Genomic DNA, 16111 nt, shown 5'->3' with positions numbered 1-16111 from the left:
ACGTTTTCTTAATCAACCCGCAGTCCCTCACTTTTTTCATATTAACCCTCGATCCTCTGTATATCACTACATGTTTTTTAAACATGTCCGTCACGCATGAAGGCACCGACATGAACACGGCTACCACGTGCATTGCGATCCACAGCAATGAATCCACATGCTCTCCCAAGCTACTCCGATTCCAGAGACCAGGCGTCATCCGTCAAGCAACAACGAAGCCCCACGAACATTTAAACCCTAGATCCCGTAGCTGCACCATCGACCCATATCTCCTCTCCATCACTCCAAAAATGAGTTGCTCACATCCTTCTCTCCAATCTGGTGTTGTCCGCACAGTCAGCAGCAACCGAATACCGGATTCCGGTTTTGACAAAACTTCGGCGAGGAGCCATGATGGACTAGACGGCGGCACTTATGTAGAGACGGCGTCGGCCTTGCTCCACCAATACAGCAATGAGCTGGGCCCATGCCAGCAGCTAAGCAGCAAGCAGGCAGCTGGACCTGGCCGGATGTGCTTGGTGGGCTGCCGGGCCATCATGCGTTGACAATTTTTAGTAGGCCTCTCGTAGCACGCATGATGCTTTGGCATCACTGGTGTTATTAGCAAGTTTTTATAACAATGGTAGTACGATATGTCTAAAGCTTATATAAGTATATAACAGTGGTAGCTGGCTGCATCACGGCGCAAAGGCACCTCCCAGTGCGTGCGGCATTTGACGACTTGTGCGTCTAGAGAACAAAATAGCTTCATACAAACCAGCAAAGCTGTTCTAAGCCATTTTTCGTTCATAGCTCAACCGTGACTAAAACATTTTCGCAAGTGGTCTGCATAACTTGAAACAATTAATGATCTGCTGATAATTTGAAGAACACTTCTTTTATTCGGTTATAATGGTATGCATGAGACCGAAACCATAAATAACCGAATGAAACAATTAATAATTATTCCCAAATTACGATATTCTAAAATAAAAAATAATACGAGCAATTACCTTTTAGTTATTCAAAATGTTCAAAAATATACATATCAGGATACATTTCTACGAAATAAAATTTAACATCGCACATACACATTTACATTGTGATAATATATCCATATTTTTTTGACTAAATACACACAAAATATTCTTCCATTGCAACACACGGGCATATTTGCTAGTATTGATAATTTACAATGAAAATCTCCCTCGTATATATACTCTGAACTGTACCTGGAGATTTGGTAAGAGCCCTCCTTTCCTTCTATACAAAGTCCGGTGAAACCAAGCAAGCACTGGCAGGCTGGAAGCTGGGGCAACGCTCTTTCAGGCGGAGAGGTTTCGGCCGTTGTCCTTGGTCACGCGTGACGTCGGGAAGGTCCGTCAGCAGGCCGTAACGTCGGGAAGGCCAATCGGGCCAGTACGTCGCCGCCACGCGCGGAATCGTTCTTGGGCCCAGTATGCTACTGGGCCGACGCTTCGCATATTGCTTTCGCATGCCCAAACATGCGACGACGTATAGTGCCGAATCCGTTTTACTACCCTCCCTCGGGGTTGGAAGGAGGGAAAGGGCCTGAGCACACGTTGTTAAAAGCGCGACTGCCCAGGTCGGACTAAGGAGACTGGGCTCTCTCTCGGCCATGCGGAACACAACATTTAGTCCCAGGCTCAAACTAGCGCTACCCAGCCCACGTCTCGGGGTTGGAAGTAGGGAAACGGACCTGAGCCTACACTGTTAAAAGTGAGATCGCCCAGGTTGGACAAGGGGGTGGGCCTCGCATCTCGGCCCATTCCGAACACGACACTTGCTATAGCTAGTGCTTGATGAACTGTTTGACCTGCCTACAATTGATTGCATGACCGCGAAGGGCACGCGCTTCCACGGCCCATCCCGTCCGCCCTCTTCGGGTGCTTACCATTTGGTGGTCGCTATCGCCTTCGCAAATTCTCCGCGTTGGATTGAAACAAGGTCAATGTCGACGATCGAGGGGGGCGCAATCTAGCTTAACTTAGTTGGAAAGTTACAAAGAAAATGACAGGTGATTGGTTATTAGGTCAATTATTGTCTGCTTCATTCATGTCTTGGATGTTGTTTTTGGGTCATGTATACTGTTGCCTTGATTAATCAAGGGTGAGTTCTCACCCAAGAGCTCAGCAGTATAAAGTATCAGTTCTCTTTGTTTTTTTTTACCAGAAGCATTGCTGCAGTATACTGTAGTTTCTCAGTAATGTATCATTGCAAGATGCACGGGCTTTCAAGTATCCAGCTGAAAATTTGCTGAAATGCTCCGAATTTTCCACTGTGACTTGTGGTATTTTTCTTAATTTTCGTGTGCGGTTTGAAAAGGCTGGTTACCCCCAATATTGTTGTCCGATTGGCACACTCTTTTGATAGAGTTCCAATCAAGGACGATTTTATTTTGCAATTTTTTAAAGAAAGAAAAAAACTGCGTTGAAAGCAACTAAAACAAATATGTAGCCCCTGGCAATATCTTGGATTATATTGCTCTTTCTTGATCTTTTCCCTTCCCCTTGCAGCCTTCAAGTGCGTAAGGTACCTACCAATAATAAAGAAGTACTCCCTGTGAACGGGTCTGGGACCGGTTGGTCACCGGAAGCCCAAGTAGCATTAGCCTCAGTAGGAGGTCCTAGGTTCGGACCTCTCCGGAAGCGGATTTCGGGAGGATTTTCTATGATTTTTCCTAGACGGGTGTGTGTGGAGTGTGTTTATGTGTCAGATAATACAACTTGTACTCTCATAAGCGAGGCTATCTAAAAAAAGTACTCCTCTGTTATAGGCCTGTTTGCCCTGCTAGTGGAGGAAGATCTTATAGGGATAAGATAATAAAAAATCAAAACGATCTATAATTTGGAACTAGCACATATATCGAAATCAATGGTTAGAAACAGACAAGGATCGCGTAAAAAATTTTCTGCAAACGACAAAATTGGTCACGGTAAAGCTAGAGAACTTTGCCAAGACATGGCGTTTGTCCACCACACTAATCCAACACAGCAACTCTGCCATTCTAAAGCTTCATGACAATGGATAATGATGAGATACTCAATATGGACAAGAAAATGGGTAATGATGAGATACTCAATTCAGAGAGGCAGGGCTGCAAGAAAATGGCAAAGTAAAATCCATGTGTCCAACCTTATGGAAATAGAGCAACATACACTGAGGGGAAGATGAAATATGCAGTGGCAGCACGAGGGCGGAGGAAAGGGGGTGGCCCCATGCTAGTTGAATTTTCATACTGCACACGAGATTTCACCATATATATTATAGGAAAATAATGTTTAAGCCCCCTTAATAACTCATTTTTAACTAGTTGGCCCCCTCTTATATATTTGTTTCTAACTTCTATCCTACGCAGTGGCGATGAGATCATGACAACGAGGGGGGAGCAACTTGCAACATTGTAGTCTAAATATATTAGTAGCCTCCGTCACTTTGCAAAGCTGCAATGCAATCGCTATCCTTCATAAGTCTGCAATGGATTTATTTAAATTAGGTCAAGGTCAACGAGGAGGATAGTTGTTGCTTGCATCGCAATGTAGCTTGAATTGGTTGGAAAGGGGTGAAGAAAATGACACGTTATTCCTCGCATCTTCATGTCATCTTCGTATATACTGCCATGATTAATCAGGGGTGGGTTCTCTCGAAGAGCGTCGCAACAAATAGTCTTAGATCTCTTCTTCATTTTTTAGGTTCCGGTATTCTCTGTCGTTACTTTGATGGTGATGGTATGACCAAATCTGATATATATGAAAAAAGGTGAATTTACTTTTCTCATAGATAGATAAAGGCTAAATGATTAATGGAGTGCATTTTGTAGGCTGCAATGTGATTTTTATATACAGATGAGTAATATTGTGGTGCACACAAAAGATAAGAAAATGTAGCATATTACTAGTGATGAGTACTCACCCTCATCATCATACAACCGAAATTAGGAGGAATCAAGGGCCCCCTGGATTTTCTACTTGGAGATGCCGTAGCAAATGGGGAGGGCCCTCTCATCCCATATCATGAGATTTAAATTAATAAAACCCCGCCCATCCAACAGCGCCACCAGATCATCCAGATTAGTTTGACCGGACTCAACTATTCCAGCCAGCCTTTTTCCCCACGATTCCAATGGTCCGTGCCACTAATTTTTGTATTGCATAAAAATAATATAAAACAATAGCAATGCTGTTGCGCGTTGTCAGGAAAATCAAATGAAATCAAGGCAACGACCAGGTCCTAGTTTACTCCGGTCCTGATTCGCATGCTCGCTATTCCGTGGAGCGAGAAAAGAAAAAAAAAGTGTATACTATAGTCTAGAGAAGTGGATAGAGGAATCTTCGCCGCAGCTGTACTGTGAACACGTCCTGCTTGTCCAAACCGGGCATCCGCATGTTTCCAACCGGCAACCGGCCAACCGCTCTCGCCTTGAACGATCGAACACGGCAGCAGCTCTCGCCAGCTTCGCAGGCCGGCCGTTGCGCGGGGGGACCAAGACCAGAGAGAGTACCAGGGCCGTGTTTAGTTGGGGAATTTGGGAGGTGCCAAATTACTGTTACAGCACTGTAGCACACTGTAGCGTTTCGTTTGTATTTGTGAATTATTGTCCAAATATTGACTAATTAGGCTTAAAAGATTCGTCTCGCAAAGTACAACAAAACTGTGCAATTAGTTTTTAATTTCATCTACATTTAGTACTCCATGCATGTACCGCAAGTTTGATGTGATAGGGAATCTTCTTTTTGCATAGTGTCAAAGTTGGGAGTTGGGAGTAACTAAACATGGCCCAGGCCGTGCCAGATCCACCTCCCGAGCCCGGTGTCTGCTGCATTCCCATGAGCTCGGCAGAAATAGGAGCACGCGCCGAAGACGCGTCACGCGTCGTGCTCGTGCCTACTACTAGGCTGGACGCGAACGTGGCGAAGAGGTTCTAGCTCGGAGGTCACGGTCTCACGGACACCGCCCCCGGGTCAGTTCACGCTTCACACCCGAGAACGGAGAACCCTCTTCAGCTCGCCTGGCCGCCAACGAATTTAACCACCCCCGTTTTTAACTCTCCCTTTTATTTACGGTTTTACTGGGATTTTGATTGGAGGTTGGAAGAACCGCGTTTTCACTAATGGATGAATCCGTGCAAGAGGCTCGTGTTAGTAACAGTGACAGCTATATGATTCTTTTTCCTTCTCTTCTGCTTAATTGGCAAGCAGATTTCATAGTAGCTTCCTAGCTAAAGCCCAGAACCTGGAAGAAGAGGGCGAGAAATCTACAGAGCAGTAACTTTGTTAGGAAAAACGGCATGGTAACGAAGTTGCCTGTCTTCCTTCGTGGCATCCTCCTGCTGTCGTATTCGCGCTCTCTCCCCGGTTTGCGTAAGCAACATGTTTAAGTTTGGACCACCACAAAAAATATCCCTTTTAAAGTATTTTGACTGAGCTCTCAAGTTAATGTGGTCAAAAATCACTCAATTTTAGATGGTTTTTCACTATACCAGTACTTCGTGGTCAAAGCAGTGCATTGTTGACCAGGTCAATTCTTGAACACACTCCTTTTTGTGACTGTAGTGGGTATGATTTACGTGATTAACTAGAGGGTGGATTATCTCCAAGAGGGTACGGCATCTAGCCGGCCTTATATTCCTCTTTCGCGATCCGATTTCTTCAAAGCTTGTATGATGATGGATGGGAGAATATCCCATATGAGTGTGCAATTTTGTTTTCTTTTTGCGAAAACAATATGCAACTATTTACTCGCATCAAGATGTACAAAGAATCAAAGAAAGCCTACAGTGCGTCAGTACTACCAGTACCGAAAGTAGCGGTACTGAATTAAGCACAGACGATCCCTTTTCTGTGAGATGCGATAGCAAATTGGCGAGTGCGAGGGCCCATCCCATGCAACGACGGAGTGCCAAAATTAAGAAACCCACGGCCAAGGCCAATCCAAGGTCTCGACAATTCTGGCCTTCCCTGCGATTCCAAACCCTCTCGACAATTCCGCTAGCTGCTTCCAGTAGCTGACAATGCCACTATTTTTTATATGTTTTTTCTAAAACAGAGCTAGGACAATGCCACGCTGCGTTTATGGAAAATCCGATAATTTTTTTTTCTGAATGATTAATCAAGAGAAGAACGAAAAGGGGGCGCAAGTCCTAGTTTATTTCGCTGCGGATTCGCGTGCTCGTCGCCGGCATCGCCATTGGCAGCACTAGTTTGGAAGTGGATAGAGGAATCTTCGCCGCAGCTGTGAACGTGCCCTGCCTGTACAAACCCGGCACCAGCCTGTTTCCGACCGCTCGTTGCTGGATTGCTGCGCGATGGTGACCAACACAATCCAGAAATGGGACGGCCCGGGGGCGGCAAGGTCTCCAGCGCCCATGAACTTTGCCCGTGGCTAGTTGGCGTTGGCGACCCGGCTCGCCGACGACCGAGGCGAAGGTGGCTTCCGGTCGTCGTCGTCGTCGTCGTCGGCCGCCCATCCGTATCCAGCTCGACCCGGAAAGCAAACCGCACGCGTGCCCCGTACGATTACGATCGCGCGGTCCGCGGCCGGGAAGTCGTGAGCCCCGTACACACGGCACCCTTTTCCCCCCCGGACACGAATTCACCGTGTCGCTTTTAACCTTTTTCCCTTTTGCGATGAATTTTTACTGCGGTTTCGTTTGCGTCGACAAACGATGAAACGAATCCGTGCAAGAGTCTCGTGTTAGAACTTTGAAGAGATGCTGACTTCGATTTCTTTTTTCTCCTCTTCTTCTGAAGAAATCGAAGCAGTATATTTACAGAGCAGAGCAGAGCTTCCTCGCTCGAACGCAAAGTTACAGAAGATTAATTTAAGCCTTAAGGACTCTACAAAGCAAGGTGATAGAGAAAAAAAAAGAAAAAAAACTAAGAAATCTATTATTAACAGGCATCCATCCGCAACTGCAAGGAAGGATGAAACGGGGAGTCAACAGCTTGCCTACCAAACACTCTTCAACGCCGCCGCGGTGGGCCGACCGGCGGCGGTCAGTAGGAGCAGGTGACCCGATGGGAGGAGCGGTCGCGGAGCATGCCGCGGTAGAGCGCCTCCCGGTTGGCCGGCATCATCCGCTCGTCCGGCTCCGCCGCCGCGGCCGCGCCCCTGCAGGTGGAGGTGGCCGCCGACGACGAAGCGGCGGCCCCGGGGTGACGGGTCGGGCGCGGGGCGCCCTCATTGTCGACGACGTCCGCCGCGAACCGCACCCGCTTCTCCGCCTTGCTGCTGCGCTTCGCCTTGCCCCCTCGCCTGCGCTTCTCTGCAAACAACCGAAGGGAAAAAAACAGAGCATCAGAAATCCCGCCCCAATCCGCTGGAGGAACGAGCGGTAGCTGCCAGCCCATCGATCGGGGTCGCGTCTCGTACCTGAGGAGGAGAGGCAGGGTCGCAGCAGGGCGTGGTCCGTGGAGCCCTCCGGCTCGGCGGCGGCGTGGGCGTGGTGGGCGCGGCAGAGCGAGAAGATGACGAGGGAGCCGGAGAACGCGACGGCCGTGGCGGCCGCGAGCGCGAGGGAGCCCCCCATCGACGACGACGACAACGACGAAGACATGGCGTCCTCCTCGGGTAGGTGGGGAGGGGGTTCTTCTCTTCTCTCGTTAGGTGTGCGGGCGGGCGGGCGGCGTGCTCTGGGCTTGGGGTTGGGGCGCTTTCCTCCTCCTTGAGGAAGACGGCTGACTCGGCCGCCGCGGCGCTGGTCCGCTTGCTTTCTCGGGACGGGACGGGGCGGCGTGGTGTGGTGGTGGTGGTGCGGGGAGAACCCCTGCCGCCAGCGGGGAGAGGGTAATAAAGGCGCGGCCGCGCACGGAGAATGGGAGGGGCCCAGCTCGCCAAGGACTCCAGACTCCAAGGTAATTACGGCTAATCTAAACCTCCCTTTCCGAGCTGATGACGCCGACGGCTCACCCAATCATTCTCGTCCGTCGTCGTCTTCGGTAGAGTCCGTGGAGAGCTGGAGAGTTGCGAACTGCCTCGTCCGTCGTCCACACGGGAGGGGCACGCGGACGGTTTGAATTTTTATGGATTTTCACGGGGTGCGTACTGCGTAGCACGGCTTGAGAACTCGAGATTTTATAAGGCACGGGATACGGGTGATTATTTGAACTCATTTTTTCCCACCTATTTATGTTGCTCCCTTGGTGTATAAACGTGGCTTTGTGATCCCTCGTGCTAGACTTGGCGGCTCTTAATTATCTGATAAAATGTGCAGATAGTGTGTAGTAATTGTTTTCAAACCGTTTTTTCACGTGTTCAATAGTATTTCTATTTCTGGCAACGGGAAAAAGGAAAAATCCTACTGCGATTGTAAAGGTCTACTATAGATTTTTTGTTTGACAAACTGTTGTTGGGAAATTATCTATTTGGTCTGCAAATACTTTGTTAGCTTATCAGTTTGACGGTAAATATGCACTTTTTTTTAGGCAAGCCATTATATTTCTCGCGTTCAACGATATTTCTATTTCTGGACATGAAAAAGGTGAAATCCTATTTGCAGCCGTTACAGCTCTGTAACATAATGCGAACATATTTCTTATTCCTTAAAGTGACTATTGTTCAACTTGTATTCATTGTCTTCGGCGAGTTATGCATAGTTTTTCTTTTTGTTCTCCGTGTGTGTGGAGGGGAGGGGGCAAAGTCCTCCTCTTCATCACAAAGGCGTTGAAATCATTGTCAACTAGGGTAGAAATGTGTGGCGTCATAAAAAAAATAATGGATGACCAAAGTAAAAAATATCAATAAGGATATACGAACAGGAGAAGACTAATACCGTTAAATGCAAATGGAACAAATCTATCCGTCGAGCAAATAGAAATTGGGATTTCTATCGCATAAAGAATATCGTGCCTTACATGTTGCGACAAAAAATTCTGCTCAAATAAAGGTTTATTGCGCATCGAAGTTCTTTAGCATTATTTTTTTAGAAAATAATGGATTATTTTTATATCGTGGTGCTCGCTGTGCATGAGTCAAGCAGATTCCATCGATGGTGTCTTTTGACTTTAGCAGTCCTGGCTCGAGGCCTGGCGCCACGATTCCGCGAAGTCACGATGCTGCAAACCGCCCAAACCATGAAATAAGAAGACTTGTTCCTGGTGAGGATCAGAGGTCTTCTTGGCTGCGGTTGAACGGTCGATGATTTTGCGTTAAACAAATGAACGGAGCAGGATTTCAGGAAAGTACTGATGAGTACCGATAGGATATGTCCACACGGACTGGACCTCTTTGCTTGCTAGCGTAGTGGCGCTGAATCTTCTCATGAATTTTTAGAGCATTAGAGTAGTTTCCACGGGGGTGCCGCGAAGGTTTTTCGTTGAAAAATCCTTCAGCAGGAGCAGCAGAAATTTCTCCACGCAGTAGTTAGTACGTGCGCAAATTTGGAGCAGCATTGCGCATGCAGTGATGTGGGCAGTGGTACCAGGTGGCGTCCATGCGGTCGGTGTCTCAGCGACGCCACCCCACCTGTTCTTTCACCGGCGTGCTTCCGTTCCTTCCTCCCCGTGACGGTGGCAGACGCCCGCCCGGCCGGCCCACGCCGTCACGCCGGGCCTTTGTCATGCCCTGGTTCTTGCCATTTCGGAACGTGGTTGGCTTTCCCGATGTCGTCGCCTGGAGTTGTCGCGTCTCCGCAGCCCATGGGTTGGCGCGCCGCGCGCGTGCAGTGTACTAGCTGACGGGGGATGGGGTCTCGTGCGCGGCGTCGGCGGGACGCGATCGATCGCCATCTAGAAGGCACGTTTCTTCAGAAGCCTCCCCCTGTCTGTCTCCATGCGCAGGTGGCGCCGGCCCTGTCAGGCTCACGGAACACGTGCATACGGATACGGTACACTACTAGAGTAGTAGAGTACTAGTATTACGTTGACCAATTATGTGGACCGTACAGACTCCCCTCTGTCCTAAGGGGGTGTTTGGATACGAGGTGTTAAATTTTAACAGTGTCACATCGGATGTTCGGATGCTAATTAGGAGAACTAAACATGAGCTAATTATAAAACTAATTGCAGAACCCTGTGTTAATTCGCGAGATAAATCTATTAAGCCTAATTAATCCATCATTAGCAAATGGTTACTGTAGCACCACATTGTCAAATCATGGACTAATTAGGCTTAATAGATTCGTCTCGCGAATTATACTCCATCTGTGCAATTAGTTTTATAATTAGCCTATATTTAATACTCCTAATTAGCATCCAAACATCCGATGTGACGGGTGTTAAACTTTAATAGGTGGTTGCCAAACAGGCCCTAAATTATATGTGGTTTTGATTTCTTTAAATTTATAGAGTTTTTTATGCACTTAAATATATTTTATGCACTTAGATATACTATATGTTTAGATGCACAATAAAAGGTTAAAAATAATCTATAATTTGGAACGGACGAAGTAACCAGCAGCTTGTACTCCATGAGCACCGGTCATAACCACTAGTATTAGCCCTCTCTTAGTGGTTTTGCTTTCCGCGTTGCTTTAGCAGTTTGGCTGCAGGTGACGTAGCATCATCTTGTGAGATGCTGAAGAGCTAGCCTGCCAACGAGGAAGTGGGTGTTGACACAGGTGTCGTGGTTAGTGCAGTGTTAGGCGGCGTCGTTCGTGCCGCCGCGGCGCCACCTAACGGTATGGTCAAACTCGGATCCTGAACCTGATCCTGCTTGCCTCAATAGACTCGGATCGACTTCACCAATGCAAAAGCACACGCAAATTGCATGTTGCGCGAACGACGATCCTGCCTGCCTTGGCACACAAGATCCGGAGAAGCGAGGTGTCAACCATGCATGCATGTACTCGAGCACTTCAAGCTTTTTGGACGGCGACCGACGAGGTACACACCTGCACGCCGTGTTCTCCTTCCGGAACGCACGTTTTCCTTTTCCCCTCTCTTCGGAGCCTAGCTCGATCAACACTTCTCATGCAGGTTTGTTGTCTGCGAGTACATGGTCTTTCTATGAATGGAACATCTGATACATAATAATATTTATAAATCAAAAAATCAAAACGAATTACAATTTAAATTGAAACGTCGGGAGTACAACGTACTAGTTTGGCCGTGGTATGTGCTGCAAGTGCGTCAAGCATGCCCTGCTCGATGACGATTTTTCACAACAACTTGGGGCACTGCTTACCGGTAGTAACCTACGAGACTAGCAGAAAGCGACAGCGCCAAGTTCGGTGCAGCTTCCTGTGCACAGTAGCATTACCAGTAAAAGTTAGCGACCCGTGGTCGCCATGATCGGCGAAAAAGCGCATGAATTTTCAGGGACCGGACCACCTGTTCTCTTACCGGCGTGCTGACGCCGGCAAGAGACAAAAACGCTCCGGTCCATGGAGGACCTGTCCTGGCGTGGGTTCTTCCCATTTTCGGAGCGTGGTTGGTTGGGTTGTTTCCAACGTCGTCGGGAATTGTCGCGCGTCTTCGCAGCGCCGCCGAGGCGTGAGCGTTATCTCCATCGACGACGTCCATATCAATGTATCATCTTGAAGCCACGTTTGTTTTTTCTTTCAGAAGATGTTCAGAGCCTCCGGTGTCTCCTTGTACAGGTGCCAGGCTCACCAAACACTACTCCTCTGTGTAGTCGTCGTGATCCTGGCAGCAGCGGTGCCTGCTGCGTCATGTTCGTGCCAGTTCATCTGGACCGTATACAATGAGAAATGCTTACAGCGGCAGCAGTTACCTGCCAAACCCACCACTAACAGCATGTTCATTGCCGAAAGTCCCTGCTTTTCTGTGGTTGCCTTTTGCAGTTCGACAGGTGATGAAGTGTATCTCGTGAGATGCCCCAAGGGCCAATCGCCTAGTGCAAGCAAATGTGGGCGGCGTCATTCGTGCCGCCGCGCCGCATCGCCGAATCGCGTTGCGTCATCCTGTATTCCTGATTGAGAGTCAGAGACTCGGATGATCAAGGACCTGTGGCTAATTTTCTGACTAAATTTAGCTGCTTAAAGATTTCTTTAAAAACTAAAATGCCCCTCCTCGGTAAAATCCTCCGCTCGTTCGGCTGGTTCCCCGCTCGCTGCCTCGTCTTCGTCTTCCTCTCCCCATGCCCGCAGCGCGCGCTCGTGGCCGCCCTCGACCTCCTCTTCCTCCTCGCCCCCCCCTCGCCCTCGCCGTCCGCGCCCGCCTCTCCCGCCGCGGCGGCGGCGAAACCGGCGTCGGCCCCGACCGCCGCGCACGGGAGCCACTCCTCGACAAATCTGACGGCACCATGGGCCAGGCGGCGACCCCTCCCGCGCGCTGCGGAAAACAAGCTTGGGGCGGCGGCGCTGGTGGTCCAACCGCTGCACCTCCGGCTCTTCTGGCTCGGCACCGTGCTGGTGCCCCGGCGGCCTGACGCGAGGCGAGGGGCGTACTGCAACGCGACCCGGGTCGAGGGCGCGGCTTTGGCGGCGGCGTGGCAGGGTCCTGACGCGCAGGGGCAACCGCAGCCGCCCGACGCAGCGCATGGTCTCGGCAGCGGCGCGGCACGACGACGGTGGATGGATCCGGCGGGGTGGGGTCCGAGCGCCCTGATGTTACTTTAGATGCCAAATAGACCCGCGCACAAATTGCTGTGCCTGATCCACCGCGGATTCGACTCGTTTTTTTAAAATCAAATCTCAGGTTGCACATCTTCGGCCTTGTTTAGTTACTACCTTTTCCCAACTTTAACACTATGCAAAAAGAAGATTCCCATTACATCAAACTTGCGGTACATGCATGGAATATTAAATGTAGACGAAATCAAAAACTAATTGCACAGTTTTGTTATACTTTGTGAGACAAATCTTTTGAGTGTAATTAGTCAAAGTTTGGACAATAATTCACAAATATAAACGAAATGTAACAGTTGCGCATTTATGGCAAAGTGCAAACTTTACCACTCCCAATTTAGAAACTAAACGAGGCCTTCCGTGTTTCGAATCGGCGAGGTTTTGCGGAGCATGCCGAGACCATTTCGGGCGCCCGGAAGTCTTGCCAATTTCAAATTGTGGTGCCAATGAATTTGGGGAGAGGCGCATGAAGCTTCGTCGCAGGGCGCGAGTGCTGGGCCCCCGCCCCCGCCAAGCACCGCCGCCCTGCACGCCCCGACGCCTCAGCACAGGCAGCAAGAGCACACAAGCCGCCAGCACTTATCCATTCCGGGCTTCCGGCCGACGCCACAATCTAAGCGAGGTCGGCCGACCAGCAGCGGGGTCAGACGCCATGCGCCACCAGCACGGCAGCACCACGCGACGCCCGTGCACAGCGCCGCCCTGCCCACGCAAAATATCGGCAGAGAAGCGAAGGCGTACGTGGGCGCCTCGTCTTCGTCTCGCACCTGCCGCGACACGCGACTCTCCGATCCGAAGCGCCGGCACGCGGGGCCACACAGACGGGTGGAACCTCTGCTCGCACCGGGACTCGAGCGCCGTCTCTGTCGGGACACTTGTCGCCCGCGCGGGGCCCGACGGAGCCGAGAGCGCGCCGCGGCGGCATTTGGTCGCGTCGCGGGGTCCTCGAACGAGCGGCCGCATGCCCGCATCCAGCCAGGTGTGAGGTGTCCCGCCCGCGGCGATCGCTCGGCCGGCACCTGTCCCCTGCCTGCGGTCGTGCGGCGTCGCTCTCGATGGGTCGGTCATCGATCAGCAAGCGCCAAAATGATCCGCCCCGCCTTCGCGGCTGGCGCCGGGCTGCAACAAGATTTGGGGCAGCAAAGCCGGCAAGGGAACGACTGAGGAGAGGGGCCGGGCTGCAACAAGATGTGGGAGGACTGATCCCCCAATGCAGTCCAAGCTTGACGGGGACTGAGCGGATCCGGAGTACACATGCTCGATCGACACGCACGCTTCAGAACGTACGCGTTGGGGCAGGTTTTACGTGCGCGATCGATGCGATGTCCTCTTGAGGCGCGCGTAACGTTTCTCAGCCAGGCTTATCTGCATGTACACGCTTGAATCTGGACACAACAGAAAACTCTCTCTCTCTCTCCCCTCCGAGGAAACACGGGATCATCATGGCCATTGGCATTCCATTTCTGTTCGTGGATGGAGTAGCTCAGCGAACAATCGACAACAGCAAGATCCTCGGTATGCCCTACTCTCTACTTCAAAATGTAAAGCGAGCACACAGCTCAAGATTTAAACCTGAAATAGCTAACACTTGGTCTAAGAATTGATAAACTGTACCATACGAATTTAGTAGTATTATTATATTCATATTTGAAAGCACATTAATATAATACTTTTATGATCATGACCTTACTCTAAAGAAGAGTGATGTATCGCAGTGACGGCACGAGTCATAATCTCTAAGGGACTCATTTTGCTCCTCTATCTTCTGCTCCCTTGCCTTCTTTTCTTCCACTTTTTCTTCATCTTTTCTTAAAAAATGAAGGAGGGAGTACAGTGCATCTATCTGTCACAAGAGTCGATAAAATTCTCAAATATCTTCTATATTTATCCTCAACAATAGAGGAGGGAGTACGGTGCATCTATCTGTCACAAAGTTGATGACATCACTCATATGCATTCAGTTTTGAAATTTTAAAAAATCATAGCTCATAAACCGAGCATCTAAATTGAATTCCGGTTGCATCACTGTATTTCTTATGACTAGATCTTCAAAACAAGACCCCACTTAACCATGTTTTGATAATTTTTTTAAAAAAACTATTTTGAAATATAAATTGATTTGTTGTGAGTACTGCAAACAAATTCTTGAATACCACGAACAAATGAATTTTTTCTAAGAATAAAAAGTTAAACATGACGGATAAAAAATAGCATAATGCGAAAAAAAGACTCAGCATCACGAACATTTAATTGTATAGGACAAAAATAGAAGCTGAACATCCACAATGTCGAACAACTTAGTCTACATGACCCAACAAACAATTTAGCATCACAATCAAATCAATCTAAAAATCTAGAACCACATGCAAACTAGTTATTATTACAAAGTTTATATAAAAAAATAAACAATCAACATCTCAAACAAATATTATAACATCATTTTTACGCTCGAACAATTCGTTTTATAAAGCGAACAAATTATTTTGACTGTCGAACAATTTAGAATAGAAATCGAACAAATATTATAACATCACGAACATATAAATCTATGAACGTGAACAAAATATATACACATGTGAATAAATAATTTTATAATAGAGAACAGACATGTGCATTATAAATAAATTTTACGGGACAGAGGGAACATATCTAAAGCAACTTGTACGGATGTGATAAAAAATAACCTTACCTAAAAACAAGGAAGAAAAACAAAATAGAAAGGAAAAAAATCACATTGACATGACAAGGAAAAAGTAAAGACAAAATAAATAAATGATTGAATGGAAAGAAAAAAAGAGTATAAACATAAGGAAGGAAGGAAAAAAATAGAAGAAACTTCCTTCAATAAAAAGGAAAGAACAGGAGAAGGAGAAAATAGAGAGTGACGTGTTGGGCTTTGACATGCTTGCACAACCAAACATCAATAGCAACGCATGCATCAAAAGAAGAGGAAGAAGAGATAAAAAAATTCATGCAACAATCACTCTGATGTCAAATGATTCACTTCTTCCTAGATCTGTGCATGCAGATATCTAGACGCACCTCACATGCATGCATGGTCGTGGACCCGTGCTGCATTGAAAAGGTTATTGGGCTATCGTAGTTTACTCAACGGCCCACGTGCACGTTCTAAGCAACAAATGAAGAAATCATCACATATGCGATATATAGCTTTCATGGGAGGGAGTACTCCATGGTTTGTGGTTAGGGTTTGTTTGGGAGCACTTCACTCCAGTAAAAATCACTCCGCTCCACTAACTTTAAGAAAATCGCAACCAAACACGTCCGGCTCCAGCAACTCCGGCATCAGGAAAAACGTGGAGCAGGGGGTAGATCTACATTTTTTGCGGAGTACCTCAAGAGGTGCTCCAAAAATCTCATTTTCAAACCTTCTCGTGGAGTTTACCCACCATTGACACTGGTTACATCTTACCGATTCATAAAAAAACATATCATTCTTTCTCCCGTTGCCTCACCCTTTTCTTTCTGCCGCCGTTCCTATTGTTCCGCCGCACCAAAACCTAGCCGCCCCCTTCGTTCCCCTGCCACCACCGGCGGTCTTTTCCGGCGAAATGGACATGGCCG

At 48.3% G+C, this 16111-nt stretch overlaps 1 protein-coding gene across 1 annotated transcript; it reads right to left on the bottom strand.

Annotated features, from left to right (window-relative positions):
• Positions 1 to 6665: 6665 nt before the first annotated feature.
• LOC117843656 (uncharacterized) lies at positions 6666 to 7923 on the bottom strand. Its single transcript, XM_034724314.2, has 2 exons — positions 7372 to 7923; positions 6666 to 7264 (listed from the first exon to the last, which is right to left on the bottom strand). The coding sequence occupies exons 1-2, from the start codon at positions 7553 to 7555 to the stop codon at positions 6996 to 6998; spliced, it is 453 nt and encodes a 150-aa protein (XP_034580205.1). The 5' UTR covers positions 7556 to 7923; the 3' UTR covers positions 6666 to 6995.
• Positions 7924 to 16111: the final 8188 nt, after the last annotated feature.

This window comes from Setaria viridis, chromosome 1 (assembly GCF_005286985.2).
Source record: "Setaria viridis chromosome 1, Setaria_viridis_v4.0, whole genome shotgun sequence".
In the NCBI taxonomy this organism is placed as follows: Eukaryota; Viridiplantae; Streptophyta; class Magnoliopsida; order Poales; family Poaceae; genus Setaria; species Setaria viridis.
This window is presented reverse-complemented; position numbering and strand designations above follow the sequence as displayed.